At 32.0% G+C, this 25,788-nt stretch overlaps 1 protein-coding gene across 5 annotated transcripts in view; it reads right to left on the bottom strand.

Moving 5' to 3' along the window:
- VPS13A (vacuolar protein sorting 13 homolog A) overlaps positions 1-25,788 on the bottom strand; it is a 197,336-nt gene that overhangs the window by 102,209 nt on the left and 69,339 nt on the right. For all 5 annotated transcript variants that reach the window (XR_010382701.1, XR_010382700.1, XM_010978070.3 and 2 more), the window contains exons 24-33: positions 17,930-18,011; positions 16,548-16,693; positions 16,017-16,173; positions 10,502-10,581; positions 9,437-9,496; positions 9,087-9,240; positions 8,295-8,411; positions 8,110-8,213; positions 1,237-1,404; positions 85-389 (exon numbers count right to left, since the gene is read on the bottom strand). Coding sequence is in view for 3 of the 5 variants with exons in the window: in XM_010978070.3 (XP_010976372.1) it covers positions 85-389; positions 1,237-1,404; positions 8,110-8,213; positions 8,295-8,411; positions 9,087-9,240; positions 9,437-9,496; positions 10,502-10,581; positions 16,017-16,173; positions 16,548-16,693; positions 17,930-18,011 (1,373 nt within the window). In the remaining 2 variants the exon portion in view is untranslated. The remainder of the gene's footprint in view (positions 1-84; positions 390-1,236; positions 1,405-8,109; positions 8,214-8,294; positions 8,412-9,086; positions 9,241-9,436; positions 9,497-10,501; positions 10,582-16,016; positions 16,174-16,547; positions 16,694-17,929; positions 18,012-25,788) is intronic.

The following is a 25,788-nucleotide window of genomic DNA, read 5'->3' as shown; positions in this document are numbered from 1 at the left end:
AGTAAACTCAGGATACCAAGGCCTTTAATGTAAAAAGACAGAAAAAGATTGCCTTCTACATAAACATACCCATGAAAAGCTTACCTGTATAGTCGCATTTCACTCAGCTTTACTGTTATCAAATCAATAATGGGCGGGGGGTTGGTCTGGCTGTCTGTTATCACATGGAATGTATTTGTCATCGTAATTAGCCCAAAATCAGCAACAAAAACATTTTCAGAAACTGGAGACTGTGGGATAACCACAACTGGGGCTTTGATGTTAACATCCAATGCCATTCTAGAGCTCCTTTGTGCCAGTTCTTTTACACCAGTAGCAGCCCTTCCTGCTGCCTGAACAGTTGCCTCAGCCAAGGCTTGTTTACCTGCTTGAAAATTATCTATAAAAGCCTATAAAGAAAATCAGAATTATAGTCTTAAGGCTACCATTAATGAATAAGATTATTAAATGTATATTGGTATTTATGATATATCTCAGTGAAAAAATTTTTTCTCTTGGTACAACCAAGCATTATTCAAAGTCTGACTGCCTATGTTAAACCTTAATTTTCTGTAATAAACTTTGAGAAACACAAAGATCAGACACACAGTAAAACAATACAAATCTAGTCCAAAGCAACAAATGGATATTGCAGTGCTTCATTGCTATCCATTTCCTTTATTGTCTCTTTCCCTAATGGCTAAACAGTCATATAGTATTTCCCTAAACAACCTCAATAGACAGAGAGCTTATTTATGTTTGTAGGACAGAACAATAATAAAATGATGTCTGTCAATAATAAAAAGATGTCTATCAATTAGACTAAATCTAAATCCCTCAAAAGCCCTAGATATTCACAGAATCAGAATGCAACAGAAAATACGTTTTTCTTAATGATTACCTAAAACCAAACCAAACTTCAATTGTGCATTTAGAAGTTTTAGTTAGAGCTGGAAGTCGGGTAGAACACTTAAACCAATCATATATAAAATCAAGAATTCAATATACATAAAATGATACATAATACCCATATATTTAATGTTTATAAAATATACATTTCAGTTAACTAGAACATTCCCATGTGAAAATAATGTTATATAAATAATATACTGTACATTTCAGTCACGATAAAAGGTAGCCAGAACACCTTGAAAAACTCAGGAAAAAAATCAAGCAAGGAATTATTCTTCTTCATCTTTGCTTGATGCACAGCAATTTCCAACTAGAAAAGAATAAATGAAAAATTAACATACTTACCAGTATAGAACATAGAAATTTTGTGACGAAAACTACTTCAATGCAACCAACGGTTAAATTAACTTGAACGTCAACCGCATTCATATCTGTGTATGCAGAACCAGCAGTCGCACCCATGTAAGAAATCATTTTGAAGCTGAAAACTTCTTTTCCAGTTATATAAACAGCCTTAATGAGAGAAAATTCAATTGTCAAATCCATTTTTGAAATAATGTCTTTACTTCAAAAATAAAGCAAAAACAAAACATACCCACATACTTGGAAAATCTTCTAAGTATTCAAGCCAGGTACAAACAAGACAATTCTAACTCCTTTATTAGAATCTACACTGCAAAGGTTTTCAAACTGGTGGTGGCAGCTCCCTTTCTGGGCCATACTATCAATTTAGTAGGTCTGGCACAACATATTTTTTCGATCGGAAAAACAGGAAAAAATGATCAGAACAGACATTTTCATTTAGTATGTACACTTGTGCACTGAGAACTGCCATATAAATGTATTTTTCGGTCAATGTCAAAAGTCTGAAAAACCCTGTACCTCTAAAACTTAATATAATCTGCTTGGTGTGATGTACGTATAGATTTTCCAGATCCTTCAAAGGAGTCTCTTCCTATCACTATACTTCTGTTCCTGATTAGTTTGTGAAGAATCATCTCAACTGTCGAACAAGAATTACCTACAGCAGTTTAATGTCCCAAATTCTGCAACCCCAGTTAAAAATGTTGGAGCTATCAGTAGGTGTGAAACATTGAAAATATTCTGAAAGATGAACAGAGCACTCACTCATTTAGTTTACAGCTTTCTTGACCCTCCTAAATGCTAGAAGCAATGTAGAGGGCTCAAGAGCCATCAATAAGCAAATGAATTCCAACCACAGAAAAAAGAAAATCTCAGGAATCAAAAATAGTTGTCTAAAGGCTGAGGTGTAAGATCAAACTAAAAAGAAGTCTATAAGAGTTCTGCTTCTGCCTAGGATGTAGAATGTTGGAGAGGGCCATTCCAAACCTTAAGAAAAAACAAAAAACAGATTAACTACAAAATCGTAACTTTTCTTAAAATCAATAGAAATCTGAGGTCACAAGCCAACCAAGCAGCCTAAAATCCGAAGAAAAAAAGGTTACCTTCAAAAGAGACAGAACCTTGAGCACCAGCTCACCTGTGGTAAGGGAGAGGTGGAATGAGATGTCAGTCACATATACGATATGTAAGAAGAACTCTGATAAAATGGTAAAGATTGACTATGAACTAACATATAGAATCCCTGGGAGCCACAGATACAAGAGGAGCTCATACTCAGCTGCAAGCACGTCACTATGAGCTCTCTGCTGGAAACTCATGAGAGACTGAGGTAGAGAAGGAATATCAGAGGAAGCCTTCCTTCTTCCCCAAGGAGAGAAGCCTTCACTGCAGCAAAGGCCCAATGTACCACCAGGATTATTCTCTTAGGGCAAAAGCCTTAAGAAACTAGGGAAATGGCAGTAACCCTGCTGCCCTCAGGGCACAGGTAAAGATACTACACCCAAGCGGCAAAGCTAAAACTTCCTCTACACCTGAGGGAAGAAACCCAGACCATACAGGGCATCTTCTACTGGAGCAGGAAAGGATATTCTCTCCCACACAGGAGCTACCAACAAACTGAGTCAAACGCCTTGGGAGAGATGAACAGAATCACCAAGAACGCCCCATTTTTGAGACCTGGAGAAACAGGCCTGGATAGACTAAACCTGAACTAGGACAACTGACGAGCCTACCTAAAACATCTTCCTACTCCACCCCTACTTTCCTAAATACTCACTATCAAGGTAGCAAGCACTGAGAAAAAGCAGCAACAGACTCTTAACATCAAGGGAAGAGCTAACAGTATGGAAAGAGAACTTTCTGAGGTACAAGATTAGAGGGAAAGTCAAAATCATGGCATGCAGCAGTACTCCCCAACAACAAAGCCCCCACCCAAAGCACAGGACATAGCCAAAGCAATGTGAAGCAGTGGGTTACTGAAGGGACTCACATTAAACAAGAAAATGCAAACCTAGCTTAGCTCTCCATTAAACTGATTCAACCCCCTATACTAATGGACTAGCAGAAAAATGAGGCATACCCACTTCCAGACATAAATACTGTTGACCTCAGTCTCTACTAACTTATATTATGTGTCTGACATTCAATCAGTAGTTAGGAAACATCCCAAAAAGCAGGAAAAAAATAAACAACAAAGGACAATCATCAGAACCAGACTTGCCTATAACACAGATATTGAAACTTTCAGCCAGTGAATTTTAAATTATTATGATTAATATGGTAAATGCTTCTAGTGGAAAATATGAATGAACAGATGAAGAATATGAGTAGACAAATGGAAAATAGAAAAAAAGAGTCAAAGGGAAATATTAAAAATTGAAATAACACAGTAACAGATGAATACCTTTAATGGGTTCATCAGTATATTTAACAGAGCCAAGGACAAAATCAGTGAGCTTAAAAGTAGGCCAAGAGAATTTATCCAAACTGAAACATGAGAAAAGAATGGGGGAAAAGTTGAACAGAGGATCCAAAGGTTGTGCGACAATCTCTGACAGGAATCTAATAAGAATTTTTGAAACCCAAGAGGAAGAAGAACAGGGAAGAGATGGAGACAGAAGAGGACGAAGCAGAGGATAGAGAGGGAGGGAGATGAAAGCAGAACTATTTGAAAAGATATAAAAAATACTGAAAGATCCAAAAAGCTCAGAGAACTTCAAACAGGACAAATATGAAAACACACTTACATACACTCAGACACACCAAATTCTGAAGGAAGTCTGATAAAGATAGGAAATTACATACAATGGAGCAAAGATACATAGCTGACTTCTAATCAGAACCATGTATAACAAAGAATAGTGGAGTCACATTTTTAACAGTTTGAAAGAGGGAAAAAGCTATGTGAACCCAGAACTCTACACTTAGCAAAAACATCACTCAGAAAATGAAAGTGAAATAAAAGCTTTACCCCACTGAGTTCCTATCCCTCCACCCTACAAAAGATGAAAGAATTTAAAACCAGTAAACATGCATTATAAGAAATGATAAAGTTCCTCAGGTAGAAATGAAAATACCAGAATTCTGAAGGTACATGAAGAAATGAGTTCCAGAAATGGTTAGAATGAAAATAAATGTATCTTTTGTGAAAAATTAATTGCTCTCAAGAAAACTGACTAAACCCGAATCAGCCGGTATGTATTGTGGATTTTCAGCATGCACAAAAGCAAAACGTTATACAATAATATTCTGAAATACAAAAAACAGAACTTGACAGTATACTGTTGTTAGATACACTACACTACATAAAGCAGTAAAATATTACTGGAAAGTAGACTGTGATTAAAAGTATGTATTGTAAACCCAAAGGAAATCATAAAATGAATGATCTACACCCAAAATGAGGTTTAAAAAAAGCAAGGGGCAATACAAAAGACAGAATGAACAAAACAACTAGAAAATAGACATCCATTAGAGAGACAGCAGATTTTAATCCAACCATATCAAGAACTGGATTTTTTTTAAATAGCCTAAACACAAAATTAAAGTCACAGACTGTCAGACTGGATAAAAAAGCAAAACTGAAGTATATGTTGCCTATAAGAACCCACTTTAAATATAGTCACAGATTAAAAGTTAAAGGATAGAAAAAGATACACCATGCAAACACTAAAGCAAAGAAATCTGGAGTGGCTGTATTACTATCAAAGTAGACTTCAGAATAAGGACAATTACCAAGGATGAGGAGGGATACTGCATGATGACAAAAAGGTCAATTTACCAAGAAGGCATACAAATCCTCTATGTGTATGCACCTAACATGGTATCCCCAAAACATATGAAGCAAAAATTGAGAGAACCAAAATGAGAAATAGACAAAATCACAGTTGAAACTTCAACAATCCTTTCTCAATAATCAACAGAACCAGTAAATAGAAAATCAGTAGCCTGAACAATTCTATTAACCAACTTACTTGCTCTAATTGCCATTTATGGAACATTCAACCCAGTAACAGCAGAATATACACATTAATTTCAAGTATACTTGAACGTCCATCGGTGTTGATTATGCATGTTCTAGACCATAAACATCAATAAGTTTAAAATAACCAAAAAAGTTTCTTCTCTGACCAAAATAAATTTAAATTGGATATCAGTAACAGAAAGATCTGAAGAGTCTCAAAATATTTGGAAATTAAACAACACACTTTTAAATAAACCATGAGTAAAAGATAAAGACACGTGAGAAATGAGAAAATATTTTTAACTGAATGAAAATAAAAATACAACATATAAAAATATGTGGGTTGCAGCTAAAGCAGTGCTTAAAGGAAAATTTATAGCAGTAAATGCTTATATTAGAAAACAAGGATGATCTCAAATCAATAATCTAAGCTTCCACCTTAATAAACTAGGAAAAGAGCAAATTAAATCCAAAAAAAGCAGAAGGAAGAAAATTAACAAGAGCAGAAATAAATGAAATTGCAAACAACACTGAACTGAACCAAAAGCTGGATCTTTGAAAAGATTAATAAAACTGATAAATCTCTAGCTAGACTGATGGAAAAAAATGAGAAAAGATAAAAATTAAAATCTCATATGCTAAGAAAGAACCTACTACTACATACTATAGTTTCCCATTTATATGATATCCTGTACCAGCCAAAACTACACTGATAACTACAAAGGACAGAAGTAAATTTGTGGAGGTGATAGATCTAATCCATATCCTTAAGGTATTGGAATTTATCTACTTTGTCAAGCAACTGTGTTTGTCAAAATTCACAGAACTATACACTAAAAAGGATAAATCTTACTATGCATAAATTGTAAGTATATATTGTAAAGCCTACTTATAAGAAGGGAAAAAAAGGGGGGGAAATTAAAATTCTATCAACATAAGGGTTACTGAGACCCCTACGACCTCCTAAACATGCCGAGAACCTTTCTGCCACAAGGCCGCTATAGTTGTTATTTCCTCTATAAACTGATTCAGATTTCTGTCAAATGTTCCTTCCAGAGAGGCATCTCCTGATAAAATACCATTCAGATCAATATCATATTATCCTACTCTGTTGGTTTTCAAAGTACTTATCGCTCTAATATTGTTTTCTATTACTGAATATATATTGGTTATTTACTCCTTGAGGAGAAGGATTTTGCATCTTTTGTTGACTGTAATATCCCAATACCATTAAATTAATTAATAAAAACAGAGTATCTTTCATAAGTCACATGAGTGACCTGTGACTACCTGCCTTGAGCCCAATAGAAGAGAAGGAATTTTCATAAGACACAGTTTAGGGCACATAGGCTATGGCCTAGGAGACACCAGATGTAGATAAGGGGTAACACATGTCTCAGTTAGAACAATATTTTGTGACAGAAGCAAATTATATAAAATTTCATTTTTCATTTGTTATGTATAAAATAAAATTTTATTGGCACACAGACAAATCACTCATTTACAAATTATCTATGGTCACCTTCACCAGAGCTGAATAGTTGCAACAAAAACTGCATGGCCCACAAAGCCTAAAAAGCCTAAAATATTTACAATCTGGGTATTAACAGAAAACATTTGCTGACACCTAAGTTAAACTAATAGGCATTTCATAGAAGAGTAAGCATAGTCTATAAATATATGAAAAATGTGCAATTTTATTAGTGGTAAGAAATACCATATTATATACTCCAGATCTTCAAAAAATTTAATGTCTGACAATTTCAAGCACTGGCATTTAAATGAAATACCAACTCTCTCCCACTGCTCTTGAGAGTACGTGTGCAGTCACTAGAAATAGGTTTTCTGGAAATATTTGCATGAGATATGTCCAAGAGTATATCAGGAGGCATGTACAAGGCTAGTTACAGTAGCAATGCTCATAAAAATAAAAAAGTAGAAACAATCCAAATATTAACAGAACAATGAATAAATAACCAGTGGTACTTTCGTATAATGGAATACTACACAGTAATAAAAATGAATAAATGATGCTTACACACATCATCAAGGATATATCTCAAAAATATAATAAATGACAAGATGTAAGACAAAAAATATATAAAATATGATACCCTTTAAAAGGAGGAGTGCAAGATGAACAATCTATTATTTAAGGATTCATATATATTTGGTATCACTTATAAAAAATACAAAAATCAGGACATAGTTAACTATGCAAGGAGAGAGTCAAGTTAGGACATATTGGTGACTCCTGAGGTATGTTCTATTACTTGGCTTGAGAGTTGAGTATAAAAGTATTTGTTTTCCTGTTGTTCTTTAAATTACATTATTTGCTTTTGTGTATATGCTATATTTCAAAATAAAACGTTTCCAAATACCACAAAACTGCACCCAGTAACAAAAGGCCTATCCTTCAACCACTAGCCACCTAGTTCAAAGGACTCTTTTAACATTATAGTGCTATATTACTAAGTAGCCATGAAAATAAACTTAAAAAAAAAAATCTATCTGACTTCATACCCTCTGCTGTTGAAATGTGAAATGCATTACAAGGTTCACAGTATTTCAAAAGAGCAAAAAGTAAAAAAAGCATTCGCTACTCCTTCATCCTGCCCTACAGTTCCCTATAACTAGGTTCTAGCGGTATTACTTGTACTACTTTCATTTACGAGACATTTAATCCTCATTTTACAAATAAACAGATTTCAAGATTAGGCCACACAATTACTGAGGAGCAGGGCTAAAGTAAGAATCCAATTACACCTAACTCCAAAGCCTATGGACATAGTAAGACACACTGCTAATATCCTATGGCTAATTTATATCTATGACCAATCTTAAAGGACAATTATATTTAATAATGCTGATTAACAGAAACAAAGTCATACCTTTTTGTATACAGCATTTATATCAGAATCCAAAACAATTATATTCCTTAGCTTTGCATTTATTTCAGTCACTGAAGGCCTCATAATCATCTCAGAATCAAGCCCTAAGGGAATAAAACAAATGATTAAATTCCTTTTTCTTCATTTAATAGTTCTGGAATTTACTTTTTCTCAAATCTAATTACCTTCAATCTTAATTTCTGAAATGTTATGTTTCTGATCTTGAATAAATATCCGTAAACACGATAACTCTGCTAAAATCTGCAAAGTAATAATATCTTCATTCTTGGATAGTTTTAAAGCTGCAAAAAGAAAATCATACTGTAAAACATAAGAAAAAACTTTTAGTAGTTACCTTAATACATTTATAACAAACTGAAGTATCACAACGAATAATGATACTACTGGAGGAAAACCTGATTTGCAATTTAACTGAAAGCAAGCAATATATATTACCTACTAAATTAGGAATTTTAAAAACAATCAAATCCAATGAAAACAAAGAGACAAAACAAAAACAGTTCCTAGATGAAATAATATTTGAAACTAAGAAACTGCAGTTGTAAAATCATAAATCTTCTGTGATTCAATGATTTTAAGGTGATACTTGTTGATATCAAACTTGCAACTTCTGACTGCTTTAAAAAAAGCACTCAGATTAAAAAATTTCCACATTATTCAAATTTTGTTCTATTTTCCTAATCTAAAATAATACTAAATGTATGAATTTTAATCTAAATACTTCTACTGTATAATCTTCAACTAAAAAGAATAAGATAAAAGCCACTTTTTCTTCAGCAGTAATCACTTGACTATTATTTTCTAAAATTAACCTGGAATATAATGAGTCTTTCTAGATATTAATCTAGATAACAGAATTCTCAAGCCTATATTATAGGTTAATAATAAAGTGAGAGCCAAAATTTACTGATCTACTACTCAGTAAAAATTTGAAGTTGCATTTTAAAGAAACATACGTATTTTTTTAATAACCTCTCCTTTGTCTTCGGTCTCCGCAACGTGTATTGGGGCTGATTTTTCCTCCAATTGTGGAAGGGTATTATTAAAATAATTTATTGTATTCAGAAGTGCTTCAGTATGTAAATGAATATCCAAAGACGAAAAATTCACCTAAAGAACAAAGCTGATTTTAGTAACATAATAAATGTTTGCCTGCTCTGTGTTCTTTGTAGTATAAAAGCTATAATTTACAATATTCAGTTTTTATCCTCAAGGATCTTACAGTTCTAGTTATAAAATAATTTTTGTAATATATGTGCTTTGAAATACAGTATCTAATTAAAAAACAAATTTTATTCACTTATACCTTAATCAGCTGCACGACATTGTCATAGGTACTTTTCAAGTTGGGTAAATTCTTTTCAGCCTATACAAAGTGAAAAAAAAAACAAATCTCTTAGATTATTATAAGAAGACATACATATATATAATTACATGACAGTCTTAATACATATTTATATAATTTTTCCAGCTATTTATTACTTAAACTGCTTCACCAGAACAAATGAAATCTGGTTAAATTTAGGACTCCCTGGCACACAGCAAGTATTCAATAAACGTTACATTCTATCTTGCTTATTATCAAGAGTGAAAATTTAGATATTACGACATGTGGAAGACAATCACTTAGTCACTGACAACTGTGTAAAGTCTTTCCTAAATCTTCCTGTATGTTAAAACAAAGTTTTGACAGAACTGTCCACCAGGGATCAAACACTCTGTGTTATCTTTAAATTTGGAACACTTTTATAATATAAAAGTGGTTTAATTCATTAACAACAAAACCCCTAAAATATCCACATCAATAATAATAAAAATGGTCTTAAAAGTGATACACTGCTCATTCAGCATTATTCTTAAGTTATGTAATTTTTAAAATAATGCAGCACTTACATAAAAATAAGTCAATGAAAACAAGGACTAACTCATGTGTAAACCACAGTACACATAAAAACTTAATAAATGATGAAATGGTTATCATTAATCATCAAGAAAGAAATGGAGTCACTGATAGCAGGATAATTAAGTAACTTCAGACAATAGTGGGAAATCAAGTAAAAGCCTCATCTTGTATCCTATACCACAATAAATTCAATCAAGGCTGAAAAGTTTGTTGATATCCTGATGGGGGGAAAAGCCGAACTGTAAGTCATTTCTACTTAATCATGGGCTGCTTATTGTTTTGCTATATGAAGTATTTACAAATCACAAGTATCTAATAGAGGATGACAAAACAAAAAAAATCTTAAAGTTTAGGAGTTAAAGAGATCACATTACAATGAAGATTAAACTGAATACTGCTACTCATAAAACCTGACTAACAATTCAGCAGTATGCTTACCATGGCAAGTGCATAAATGAGACTACTTACCTTCACATATTCCAGTGTTAACAGATCTTCCATTGTGTTATCCAGTGTTGTAATCAAATAAACCGGTTTCATATTTTCATCTAAAAATAATTTCTAAATTATTTTATAGGAAAACAAATGGAAAATAAATGCAGGCAATATTAATAATTATAAAATTGGAAAAGAAGGATTTCCTCTATCAGCTCTGAGCCTTGATTTCTATATTACCCAAGCCCCACCTCCTTTACTTTCAACTCTAAAAATGTTTTCTTCTCACAATTAGCTTCCCTTCTCTTATGCCACAATGCTGAAGATGCTAACCCTCCTAAACCTAGATAGGAAGTAAGGTAAGAAAAAGTAGCAATTAGTTAAAGAAAAAACAGAATGGTTATTAGGAACAATGAAAGGACATGAAGAGATTCTGGCTCTGAGCCACAGAAATAGCTAGAAAGAAAACTGTCAGAATCTCTGAAAACTTAACTGTAGAGAAAACACATCAAGTATTTGATGAGAAACTACGCTTTTTGGTATATCAGTTTAGACTAAAACAAGGTCAATTGCCTTATTATCAGTCTTTACTAGTTGTGTTGTTGCTTCTGCTCAAAATCTAAGAAAATAATTGAGGAACCTGCTGTAGAAAAGTATTTTGTATAAAGTCTTTATTACTATCATCACCAAATTCCTTAAGGCTGCTAGAAATCAGTAATTAGACACTGGAAGAAAGGACTACAAACTGATCATACTCTCGAGAAAAAAAATGCAACATATTTCCACCAAATCCCTCAGATTCAAAAGCTTATTAGCACTTAAGCTAGTCTTCTACTGTAGATACTAATCACATTTCAATCGTTAAGAAGGTCCCCACTTTTTTCATACATTTGTTCGTTCACTGAGTAACTACTGATCATTTACTTTGTGTAAGAAACTGTACTATTCATTCACTTCTTCCTACTCCTTCTAAGAAAACAGAAGCAAATACATCACAGAAATGGGTGAACTGATAATTGTATATCCTGAATTATGTGTGCAAAGGTTTTCTAATCCTTTGCTCTTGGGAAAACAAAAATTTAGAAAAAAACAGAAATATTAACAACTGCTGTAATACTTTTGGATTACTGGAGAACACTATCAAACTGGTTCACTTTTCTTTCAAATCACCAGAGTAAACTTTCTTGATATAAGGAGAGTGAGAAAGCAGAACTCTGTATCCTGTAGGTATGGTAATTTTTTCAGGAAGAGATAACACAATCCACCACATGCAAATTCTCAAGGGCTACAGAACAAGGATAGAGTATGGAACTATAATGTATAAATCAAGTCCTATCACTGAGTTTTCAGGCCACAACACTTAATTTGCTTCCCAAAATACAAAAATCACATTTAATCCAGGGCTGGCAAAAAAGGGAAATTTTCATTACACCAGTTAACTGACATCATTTGCCTAGGAATGAGTTCCCAGAGAAGATGGCTTTCTCAAATCCTTGGGATGTATATAAGCATACTCCTTACCTTTCTTATCCCCATAGATAGTTCATTTTTACTTTAGTTCTCTAACTCCGTTACTTACAGTATCTCAGTTCAGTGGGGAAAAAATTCATAAATGAGTTTAAAGGATTTCACAAGACAGTTTCCATTTAAACTTAACTTAAAAACATTAAAAAGTCAACCATTAAAAGAATATTGGATTCTAGGACAGCCAAGAGTAAAGTATTTTTATACACATGTAAATAGAACACATTTATGTGGTCTCAATAACAAAGGTAAAGCCCTACTAATTTTAAGAAAAAAAAATTTTAAAGCCAACTGTATCAATAATCACTTTGACCATCAAGAATCTAATTGCACCAATTAAAAGACAAAGATTGCCAAAGTGGATCAAAGAAACAAGACTCAAGTAATACTGTCTACAGGAAACCCACTTTAAATATAAAACTACTTATAATGAAAGTAAGTAGACAGAGGAAAATATATTATGTTAACACTTATAAGAAAAAAGCAGGGATAGCTATATTAATTTTCAGACAGAGTAGACTTCAAAGCAAGGATTAGTTATCAGGAATAAAGAAAGGTATTTAGTAATGATAAAGGGGTCAATTCTCCATTAGGACACAACAATCCTTAAGGTGTATTTATCTAAAAATTGGGAGCAAAAAAAATGGTAACACTGTAAGGAGAAACAGACAAACCCACTACCATATTACAACACTTCACACCCTTCTATCAGAAATGAACTGATCCAGCAGACAAAAAATTAGTAAGGACACAGAACTTAGTAATATCATCAAGCTACTGGATGTAATGAACATGTACCAAATGCTTCATCCAACAAGAGCAGAATATTCCTTCTTCTTGAGCTCACATAAAATATTAACCAAGATCAACCACATCTGGGCCTTTAAACACACCTTAACAAATTTTCTAAAATGGAAATCATATGATGTCTGCACTCAGACCACAACAGAATTAAAACAGAAATCAATAACAAATATGGTTGGAATATTCCAAAATACTTGGAGAAAAAAATCACAATACTTCTAAATAACACATGGGTCAAAGAAGAAGGATCGAAGGAAGAACTAAAACACATTTGGAACTAAATGAAAATGAAAACACAACTAATCAAAATTTGTGGCCCACAATGAAAGCTGTACTTAAAGGGAAATATGTAACACTGAATACATATACTAGAAAAGAAGATCTAAAATCAAGAATCTATGCTTCCACACCTTAGAAAACTAGAAAAAGAGGAACAAAATAAATCCAAAGTAAGCAACAGTAAATAAATAATAAAAATTAGATTAGAAGTCAATGAAATTAAAAGTAAGAAATAATTAGAGAAAATCAAAGAAACTGAAGTGGTTCTTTGAAAAAAATCAACAAAAAGTTATATATCTAGCAAGGCTAACTTAAGGAGAAAAAAAAGAACACAAGTTATTAATACCAGCAATAAAAGAGAGGACATCACTATAGGTATCAAGAACATTAAAAGAATAAAGAAATACTATTATCAACTCTGCCCACCAATTTGATAACAACCTTTTACCTCCTTGGTTAAATTTACTCCGAGGTATTTTATTCTTTCTGATGCAATTGTAAATGGCACTGTTTTCTTAATTCTCTTCTGATATTTTTTAACTCATGTATAGAAATACAACAACAACAAAAGAAATATAATCAATTCTTCTATGTTGATTTTGTATCCCACAACTTTCATGAATTCATTTATTAGTTTTAACAGTTTTTTTTGGTGGAATCTTTGGAGTTTTTGTACATATAATATCACATCTTCTGCAAATAGTGGCAGTTTTACTATTGGGTCAATTAATAAATCGAAAGAAAAAGAAAAATATACCCTGAGACAAATAAAATGGGAACACAACATACCAAAATGTATGGGATGCAGCAAAAGCAGTTCTAAGAGAGAAGAGCACAGATATCTACCTCAAGAAAAATCTCACGTCAATAACCTGATTTTACACATCAAGGAACTAGAAAAAAGAATAAAATCCAAAGTTAGAAGAAGTAAAAACTAACAAACAGCAGAGATAAATGAAATAGAAACTAAGAAAACAATAGAAAAGATCAAAGAAACTGAAGAGTTGGTTCTTTGAAAAGATAAACAAAACTTACAAAACTTTAGCTAGGCTCACTGAAAGAGGGCTCAAATAAATACAATTATGAAAAAGAAGACATGACAACTGATACCACAGAAATATAAAGGATCATAGAAAACTATTACAGATATTTGTATGTTAACAAACTGGACAACCTAGTAGAAATGGATAAATCCCTAGAAACATACAACCTTTCAAGACTGAATCATCAACAAATAGAAAGCCTAAACAGAGCAATAACTCATAAGGAGATTGAATCAAAGGCTCCCAAAAGCAACAAAAAAGTCAGGAACAGATGGCTTCACAGATTAATTCTATCAAACATTTGAAGAGAACTAATACCAATCCTTCTGAAACTCTTCTTTAAAAAAAAAAAAAAAAAAAGAAGAGGAAACACTTCCAAACTCATTTTACGAGGTCAGCATTACCCTGATACCAAAACTAGACAAAGACACCACAAGAAAAGAAAATTACAGGCCAATATCCCTGATGAATACAGACGCAAAAATCTTCAAAAAAATACTGCAAACCAAGTTCAACCATACATTAAAAGTCTCAAGCGTCATGATATAGTGGGATTTGTTCCAAGGATACAAGTATGGTTCAATATCCACAAATCAGTCAACATAATACACCACTTTAACAAAATGAAGGACAAAAACCACATGATCATCTCACAGATACAGAAAAAGCATCTGACAAAATTCAACATCCATTTAGTATAAAAACTTTCTACAAAGTGGGTATAGAGGGAATGTTATCTCAACATAATAAACGCCATATATGACAAGCCCACAGCTAACCTATTACTCAACAGTGAAAAGCTGAAAGCTTTTCCTTTAAGATCAGGAACAAAACAAAGATGCCTACACTTTCCACTTTTATTTAATGTAGTTATTGAAGTCCTAGCCAGAGAAATTAGTCAAGAAAAAGAAATAGAACTACCCAAATTGGAAGTGAACAGTCTGTCTTAACGTTTTGATGGAATTGATGAAGCATTCAGAATTATGTTTTAAGGAAAAACCCCAAAATGTAAAGGAGGAAACAAAAATAATATGCTTCTAAATCCCTGCCTCAGCAAACAGAAATATTTTCTAAGATATCATATAATTTATATGTTATGATTTGGGATATAAATTGTTTGTGGTAGGCAGAATAATTACTCCTCCCACAATGATGTCCGTGTTCTAATCCCCCAAAACCTGAAACTATGTTATCTCATACAGCAAATGGAACACTGCAGAGGTGATTAAGGTTAGGATTAACGGGAAATTATCCTGGATCGTCCAAATGCACCTAATCTAATTACTTCAGTTTTTGAGAGTGGAAGCAAAAGGCAGAAGAAAGGTTAGAGAGATTATAGCACAAGAAGGATCTAACACCTCATAATGGTTCTGTGATATAAAAAACTATGTGCAAGGACATAGGCCTATAGGAGGCTAAGACCAGCCCTTATCTTATAGACAGCAAGAAAACAGACTTAAAACATATAGAAATGAATTTTGCAAACATCTTAGTGAGCAAGAAAACAGATGTCCCCTACAGCTTCCAAAAAGGAAGTCTTGTTGACTCCTTTATTTTTGCCTGTTAATACTTGTGTCAGACATCTGATCTACACGTTAATAAATTTGTGGTAAACTGTTACAATATTAATAGGAAACAAATTCAGTATTTTAGTATTCAGTTAAGTAGATTTAAAGTTAAACCATGACTATTTTATTTTCCTTAAAGAAAAATTATCCTTATTTTCTCTCTGGTGTACCCCCAGATTCCAAAGTACAATATGAAAGGTAAAGACTAACTCATAATATTTCTTTGAGACTATTTTATCAAGTGTACTGACTAAAAGCCTAGAGAATTTAAGACTCTCTAGAAGGTAATCAAACAATAAATTTAATTTATTTTTTAAAACAGATTCTTACCTAAGTATTCGGGGCATTTTAAGCAGACCTCTTTCAAAAAGGCATTTGCTTTCAAATCAAATGTTCTAAGCTCAATGTCTGTGCCCAATCCTAAGACATTAATTTCTACCACAGGTAGTTCACAATCTCCAACAAGTTGACAAAATTGAATCAAAACCTGGAGAAGAAAGAAAAAAGAAACTACCACTACCTAAAACAAAAAAATGCATATGGAGATGGTGGTTATATATGCGTATGGGAGGTATACATAGGATATGAGTGATATGTACTTAAAATTTAGGATAGATTTTTATACACACACATATACAATAAACTTACATTGTACAAGTAATTATTTTCAATAAATATATACTGAATAAACACAATACACTTAAACCCTTAATTCTTGATGAAGGAAATTAGTCTTCAAATAGGAAGGAGAACCAGAAAGCAATGTCTGGATTCAGCATTTTAAAGAGCCATGAATAGTAAAAAATGACCAACAATTTAAATAAGCCATATTAATTTTACCATGAAACATACAATACATACCTCTGGCACTTCAAATCTTATTTTATACTCAATCATATTTTTTGAACAGTATGGCTTTTTCTGTTGAGGACTTTCAACTCCAGTTGGAGATTGAAGAGGCTCTTCCAAGGGACTACATACTGCATCAAAAAACTCCTCCTCTGAATCTAAATATCACAGAACATTTTTAAAGTAAATAATCAAAATGACTAATTTAACAATAACATTTTAGTATTTTTTTCTAAAATAAATGTGAACACTAAAACACTATTTCAAAAAACTGAATGTAAGGATTAGAAAATAAATGGAAAAGAATAGAGACTACATCTGAAAAAATAACACTCTTGATGACAAAAAGGAAGTATGAAAACATCACAATATGCAATCTTTAGCTTAATGAACATCACCTTTAAAATCTCACTAGTCTAAAAACCGGTAAAAAACTGCAAATTTTATAGCAAATGCGAATACCGATTATTACATACATAATGAATACTTTAAGGAACACACTAATAGGCTCTTTCTATATGGAAAGCAAAATAGGACTTAGTTATAAACTCTGCAGTCTTAAAAGTGAAGGTAGGCCCTGAAATTTGAATGGAGAAACTGAGATCAAGAACTACTTCACATATGCATGAATATATATATGAGAAATTTCTTGAACATGCTATTAAAAAGGACTCAAAATCTAGTGAAACCATTACAGGAAGCTTTAAAGGAAACTAAAACCGTTTGAAGTATATCCCTACGAACTAAGACTGAATTTAGGGTCGATGATCTCACAAATATTTCATTCTGCTCATTCACCCTAGTCAGTACACAGAAAGGAAAACATTCTCTAGAAAACTGAGGATCAAATGGCAATTTCTGTTATTTAACATTCAGCAACTTTAGAAGTCTTAAAAATAGAAAAATACTTTTATTTTCCTTTCTAATGTGGCTAACAAAAAACATATATTTGACAACAAAATATTTACCAGTTTTCACATGTTAATAAAAGGTATTAAGGCTTGATTTTTTTTCCCTTTAATAACAAAAAAGGAAAATATAAAAAGTAAAAGAAAAAACTTACTATAATGAAGACCTCCCAAAGCTAACACATTATAAATTCTACACTTAACGTTTCTTGGGCCTTTTAGATCACAATAGGATAAAGATGATTAGCTTACTAGTGGTTCTTGTGATTATGGGTTCAACTTTTATATACCAAAAAAAAATCCCACTGCAAAAGAAACTTTAAGAAACATCCAAATTATATTGTTTAAAAGGAATTTTAGTGAAATTTTCTGGATAATATGCAAATATGTACTATTGCCTGAAATTTTTTATGTGGTCTCAAAAAGAAAACAATTTTAATAATGTACTTATAATAAGGAAAATTTCCTAAAGTAGTTTCATTTTACCATCATCAACACACGGAATTTCCAAGAGAGGAAACATTTTCTGTGAAATCTGGGATGTTCCTAAAGAAGTGGATCTTTCCATCTGGAAGAAAAGTTAATTTACTGTCAATTACAGAAAGACTTTTATTCTGAGTTCTAAGACAATTTTGACAACACATATTCATTCAATCTGAATTAGCTGGAAAAAAATCCAGTCTGAATTAGAAAAGCAATTTGTAAAATACAGACTTAAAGAAGTGCTTTTACAATTTCAAGGCTAAATAGAAATTGCAGAACTGTTATAATCATTTCCTTGCTGACAGACTTTGTGTAGGCAGAGATCTTAGATATATCTTAGTATCTTACTAAATAAGGAAGCCACCTCTAGGGCATCCATGCGAAACAACCAAAAGTCTCAAAAGTTGGGGAGCTTGCAGTTTCATCTTTAGCTTCTAAAAGATATTTTAGTAAATTTACTTTTTTACTGTTCTGGGAAATACAGCATAAAAAAACATATAACGCAGTTCAAAATGATAATAATAAAAGATACCCCTGAATCTTTCATCCAGGCCAAGAAACAATATAGTACCATACCCTTACCTAGAAGCATCTTATAAGCTTCCTTTCTTGATCCCATTCCCCAAAACAGATTTACTTTTATTTACTTGTTTATAACCTCCTATGACTGATTCTGTAATACATAGTTTAACCCATTTCTTTCTAAACATAGAAAAAGGCAATAATATTGTATATATTTTCCTGTGACCTTTTTCTATGAAATAACCTTTAAATTTTATCCGTTATGATAGTTTACTCATTCTCACTGCTATACTGTACTGCACTAATGAATAAACCACTGCTTACTTGTCCATTACACCGTTGGTAACTATTTGTATTGTTTACAGATTTTTGCTTTTACTTACATTGTCACTGAAGCATCCCTGAACATAAGGTTTATATGCAAGATTTTCCATGGTGCATACTATTAAAAACTGGAATTTCACATGTTCACCTTAGTGAGTACTATCAACATGTTTTCACAAGTATTTGCAACACATTACACTATGTCAGCAGATGAGAGTTTGTATGGCTCCACTTCCTCATGAATCCTAGTGTTTTCAGACATTTTAAATGTTGCCAATCTCACTGGCAATTTCACCCTAGTTTTAATTAGAATTTCACAAATATATAATAGTTACACATCATTATCGTAAGTTCATGGGTTGTGTTTGTCTTTGTCTGAATCCTATTCATTTTGGTAAAACATTTTTATTGAAATATAACCTGCTACATATGAGTACATAACTGTAAGTATAAATAAAATTAAATTTCAAAAAGAAAACACACCCATGCACCCAAAATCCAGATCCAGGCATGGACCATTACCAGCAACTCAGAAGCCTCTCTCATGCTCCCCAATCATTAAACATACCTACAAGAAAGTAACAACCATAATGCCCCAATTTCAATTTTTAATGTTCTGAAACTTTTTACACTACATTCATCAAAGAGCAATTTTGGTTTTTATTTTCCTGATGAGTAATAAAACTGAATACCTTTTTATATGTTTGTTCACTTCTTATTGGATTCCTGGTCTCCTTATATATTTTGGATAGTCTTTTTTTAAGTTGTATGTGTTGCAAACATTTTTCCCAATTGGATGGTTTGCCTTTTGCATTTTTAACAGTGTCTTTGAAAAGGCAGAAAATTTTAATTTCCATAAAGTATTTTTTTTTCTTTTGTATTTGTGCTTTTTTATCCCAAGGTATATTTAGCCACCACAGGACTCAGATTTTCTTCTATATTTTTTTGTTAAAGAAATTTTATACCTTTGGACATTTACATTTAAGTCTATGTTCCATTTCAAGTTAAATTCCATGTATAACATATGGATCGATGTTCACTTTTTCCCCACATGGAAATCTAATTATTTCAGAACCATTTGTTGAAAAGACTATCCTACCCCTACTTAATTGCATTAGCACCTTTGTAAGAAATCAAATATATATTAACCATCTATTATACTGTGGATTTATTTCTGGATTCTATTCTAGTTTAGTTATCCTTACATCTATTCTTATGCCAATACAATACTTTCTTCAATGAAACAGCTATAAAAAAATAAGCTTTGAAATCAAGTATTAGAAATTCCCAAACATTATTCTTACCACCCCAAATTTTGCCTAATATGTGTCCTTTCCATTTCCATATTATAATAAGCTTGTTGACTTTCAGAACAAAAATCTGGTATTTTGACTGGGATTGTAAGAATCTATAGTTTTGAAAGAACTGTCATTTTAATACAGTCAGGCCTCCAATCCTTAACTATGTATATCATTCCATTTATTTAAGTCTTCTTTAATTTTTTTCAGAAATGTTCTGCAGTTTTAGGTATATAGTTCTTGTATTTAGAGAAAATTCTCCTAAGCATTTAACCTTTTTTTAATGCTATTATGAATGGAATAATTTTCTTAGTTTAATTTTGAGAAACAACTTATTATTTACATTGATGACGTATCCAGCAACCTTGACAAATTCACTGTTACTAGTGGCATTTTTCTATATTCCATCAGACTTTCTCCACAGATGATCATGTTATCTTTATATATAGTATTACTTTTTCTTTTCCATCTTGTCTTTATTTTTCTTGAGTTATTGCAGAGGCTTCAGTATGAACTGGAATAGAAGCAGTGAAAAAAGGCATCCTTGCACTATTATTGATCTTAGGGGAAAGAATTCAATCTTTTTCAAATTAGGTATGATATTAGCTGTAGGTTTTTCCTAGACTGATGGGGCTCCCTTACATTTCTAGTTTGTTAACAGTTTTTTATCATGAATCGTTGTTGGATTTCATCAATGCTTTCTCCTTTTCTTTGAGATGATCATACATCAATGAATGTGGCTAATAGCACTGGCTGGTGAACCATTTTTGCTTTCCTAGGGTAAATGTATTTGGTATTTTAGAGTATTATAGTATATTGCTTTTAAAAATATACTACTGGTTGTAATATTTGTTAAGTATTTTTAAATGTTAATAAATATATAAGTCTGTAACTTTCTCATAATTTCTTTATCTGGTTCAACAGAAGAATAACATATGCAAAGAAACAACGTGGCCCATGCACAGAGGAAATTAGCAGAAACAAAACCAAAAGTTAGTTCTTTGAAAAAAATCAACAAAACTGAAAAACCTTCAGCTAGACTAAGACAAAATGAAAAGACATAAGTAACTAAAACCATGAATCAAACTGAAGTCATTACAACCAACCTTACAGAAATAAAAAAAATTATGAAGAATACTGTTTAAAATTGTAGGCCCACAAACTGGATAAGTTACATGAAATGGACAAATTCCTAGAAAGATCTGAATTACCTTACTGACTTAGGAAGAAACAGACACTCTGAACAGGCTTATAACAGGATATTGAATTAGCAATCAAAATTCTCCCAAGAAAGAAAAGTCAGAAGGCTTCAGTGGAGAATTCTACCACCATTTAATGAAGAATTAAAAACTTTCCTTCTCAAACTCTTCAAATAAATGGAAAAGAATACCCCAACTCAGTCTCTTAGGCCTCATAACAAAGCCAAGCAAATACACTACATACATACACACACACACACACACACACACCCCTAGAGACTAATATAACTTATAAATGCAAAAATCCTCTACAAAATACTAGTAACCAAATCCAAAAGCCTATTAAAAGGATCATATACCATAACCAAATGCAATCTATCCAGGAAAGCAAGGGTAACTCAATGTTAAAAAAAAAAATTATAATAAAACATCACAATAGAAAGAGAAAAGCCAACATGATATTCAACTGAGGCAGAAAAAGTATCTGACAAAATTTACCACCATTTCATGATAAAAATACAGAAAAATCTGCATACAGAGAAGAACTTCCTCAACATGGTAATGAGCATTTATGAAAACTCAAAGCTATTTCATTATATTCAATGATGAAAAATTGAAAGCTTTCCCACTAAGAACAGAAGAAAGACAAGAATGCTCTCTTTTACAATGCTATCCCATACTTACTGAAGTTCTAGCCAGAGCAATTATTTAAAGAAAAGTAATAAAGGCTTCCAAATTGAAAGAAATACAATTTTATCTATTCTCAGATGACATACTCCTAGAGAAAATCCTACAGAATTCACAAAAGCAAAACAAAAACTACTAATGATAAAAAATTAATTCATCAAAGTCATAGGGTACCAGATTAACATATAACTCAGCTGTATTTTGGTGTACCAGCAATGAATGATCCAAAAGGGAAAATTTAGTAATTAATTTCTTTTATAATAGCATCAAAAATAATAAACTATATAGGAAAGCTATTAATCAAGGAACTGAAAAACATGTACACTGAAAACTACACCGCATTTCTAAAAGAAATCAAAGATATAAGCTAATGAATGAATGGCAAGACATCCCGTATTCACGGACTGGAAGACAATAGTTTTAACATGGAAACACTAACCAAAGTGATCTACAGATTCGATGTAATCTCAATCAAAATGCCAATTGCATTTTTTGCAGAAATGGAAAGGATAATCCACAAATTCATATGAAACTGCAAAGTGCCTGAATAACTAAAACAATCATGATATAGAAGGACAAAATCAGCGGACTCACAATTACCAGTATCAAAACTTAGTACAGAGCTAAAGCAATTGAAACAGTATGGCACTGGCATGAGGACAGACATATTCATTGACCAATGGAACAGAACTGAGAGTCCAGATATATATCTAAACAACTATGACCTACTGATTTTTGCTAATGGTGCCAACTCCACTCAAGGAAGAAAGAATTGTCTTTTTTAACAAATAACATAGAGAAATTTGTTGAAATATAGTTGATATTTCAACGTGAAAAAAATGTTTAGTACCTTACCTCACACTGTATACAAAAATTTACTCAAAATGGATCAACAACCTAAATATAAGAGCTAAAAACATGCAAGTATAGAAGAAAAGGGGGATAAATCTGTATGATCTTGAATTTGGAAATATTCTTAAATATGACATCAAGCAACAAAAGTATATGAGCAAAAAAAGAAATAAATTGACCTCAAAATTTAAAATTTTTGCACATCAAAGGATATCATCAAGAAAGGGAAATGGCAACTCAAAGAATGAAAGAAAATTTTAGCAAATCATATATCTGATAGTAGTGATTATCCAGAATATATAAAAAACTTACAACTCAACAACAAAAAGAAAACATTCAAATGAAATATGGACAAAGGACTGGGAAAGACATTTCATCAAGGCTCATTTCACATTTTTTGAAAAAGTGGCCAGCAAGCATTTGAAGATGTTCAACATTATTAGTCATTAGTGAAATGCAAATCAGAACCCACAATCTGATGTCCCTTCATATCGATTAGGACGGCTATAACAGAAAAAGGGAAAGTAACAACTGTTGATGAGGATGTTGATAAATTGGAACACTCATGCATTGCTAGTGTGAATATAAAATTAAACAGCTGCTATGGAGAACAGTTTAGTGCTTCCTCTAGTCTAGTGGTTTTATATTAAACACAGAATTATCAAATGACCTAGCAATTACACTCCTACATATATATATATATACATACTCCTACATATATCTCTCTATATATATCTCCAAAAGAAAATAAAACAAGGATGCAAACAAGTACTCACATACAAACGTCCACAGCAATACTATTCATAATAGGTAAAAGGTGAAAAGAATCTAAATGTCCATCAATGCATGAATGGAAAAACAATGTGGCACTTAAGCCACATATATGCCACATTTTGTACATTTATATTCTACTTCATATATTTCTATCCACAAAAAATGTTCCATTTTATACACACACACACACACACACACATAAAGGAATGAAACACTAACACATGCTACAAGATAGATGAACAACCTCAAAAAGATTATGCTATGTAAAAGAAGCCAGACACACAAGTTCACATATTGTACAATTCTACTGATACAAAATACCCATAATAGGTAAATCCATAGGGGAAAAAAGCAGACTGGTGGATGCTAAGGGCTTGTGGAGTGGACGGTGAATAGAAAATGATTACTTAACAGATGCAGGATTTTCTTTTAGGATGATGGAAATGTTTTAGTACTAGGTTGCACATTACTGTGAATAAAACTAAACTCAACTGAATTGCACTTTGAAATAGTAAATTTAATGTTATGTGAATTTCACCTCAATTTTTAAAAATTAGAAAATAGAATTCTACAAAAAGGAAAAAGCTAGAATGACTATTATTACCAGACTTCAGAAATAGCAATATCACTAAAAATAATAAGAGATTACAAAGCGAAATAGGAATATAGCAAGGCAAAGTAACAATTCTAATATATACATACTCAATAAAAAAAACTTTAAAATACATGAGGTAAAAACTGACAAAAATAAAAGGAGAGTAGACAGATTCACAATTATAATTATAATTAAGATATGTTAATTAACTAGATGGGGAAATCCTTTCACCATGTACACATATATCAAGTCATCACAATGTACATGTTAAATATTTTAGTTTTATTCATCAATTATACCTCAGTAAAGCTGAAATAATTTTTTAAAAAATCTATTACAGAAAGTGAAAAGGGAAATCTAGCTTCAAGAGAGATTCAGATGTTAGAAGTTTTAAGACTTGTGACTGAAACTTTGTTTGAGACAAGGCAAAGAAGCATCCATGAAGGGCTGGTTCTTTGCTTAAAAAATTTTTTTTGATCTAACCTATAAAACCACTTCAAGCTAAATCAAAATTCTTAGTAAAGATCTACTGTTTTCTATTAAACTTTCTTGGAAAAAGTAGAAAACAGAGTCCTTGCAGATTAAGAAGTCATCTACACAAAAAGCAGCATGATAAAAGTAGGCGGAACATCAGCTGTAAAATTGTAGATTTATTTAAAGGGAGGGGAAAAAACATGAATTCAAATTTGGCTCAGCAAGCTACAAGATACATGATCTCAGGCAAAGTATAAAATCTCTCTAAGAATCTGTTTCCTAGTCAAAATAATGACCGTAACACCTAACTTGCTGCATTGTGAAAAGGATTAAAGATAAAACTATGCAAAAATCTAGAGTATATAAACAATACATACCCTTATATAGATATAAATATAGATAGAGAATATAAATAATAGATACCCTTACAGAGAAATCCTTTGTCAAATGTGTGGCCTGGCACATAACAGAAACTCAGTATGAGCAGACATATTACACAGTTATTCTCTGTCTATTCTTATACCTGCATTTGATTTTTAAAAGGAACATGATCTAATGTAGATCATGTGTTTGAAACCCTCTTGATATACAGAGATTAAGCCCAGAGTGTGAGGAAAAGTCCTCTTAGGCATTGCTAATGATAACTAAAAGAGAACCTAACAGTCACACAAGTACTTTTTCTAAAACTTGCAAAAACTTAGAAAGAAAATTAAAAGTGTAAAGGGCAACATACAGTAAACCAGAAATGACTTAGAGGCACAGCCAGCATAGCATAAAGCTAGTGGGAGAAGCAGACTTAAGATTGTCACAAAAATTCTCCTTAACATCTATAGAAAAGGATTAAAAAAAACAAAAAAACACTTGCCATATATATAGGATAGTATGGAATCAGTGAAAGAACAGACACAGACCCAGAAATCACTGGAGAAGAAGAGAGTCAGAAACAGACTCAACTCAATGGAGAAAGAAATTCTTTTCAACAAGTGAAACTGAAATAGCCAGGAATACAAATGTAAAGATAGTATGATCACTCATCATGTGCATTTAAAAAAATTAACATGAAATGTTTCACAGACCTTAACATAAAACCTAAAACTACAAGAGTTCTAGAATAAAAAATAGGAGAAAATCTTTCTG

This window comes from Camelus dromedarius, chromosome 10 (genome assembly GCF_036321535.1).
Source record: "Camelus dromedarius isolate mCamDro1 chromosome 10, mCamDro1.pat, whole genome shotgun sequence".
Taxonomy (NCBI): domain Eukaryota; kingdom Metazoa; phylum Chordata; class Mammalia; order Artiodactyla; family Camelidae; genus Camelus; species Camelus dromedarius.
Note: the sequence above shows the minus strand (reverse complement) of the source record. Positions and strands in the feature narration are given on the sequence as shown.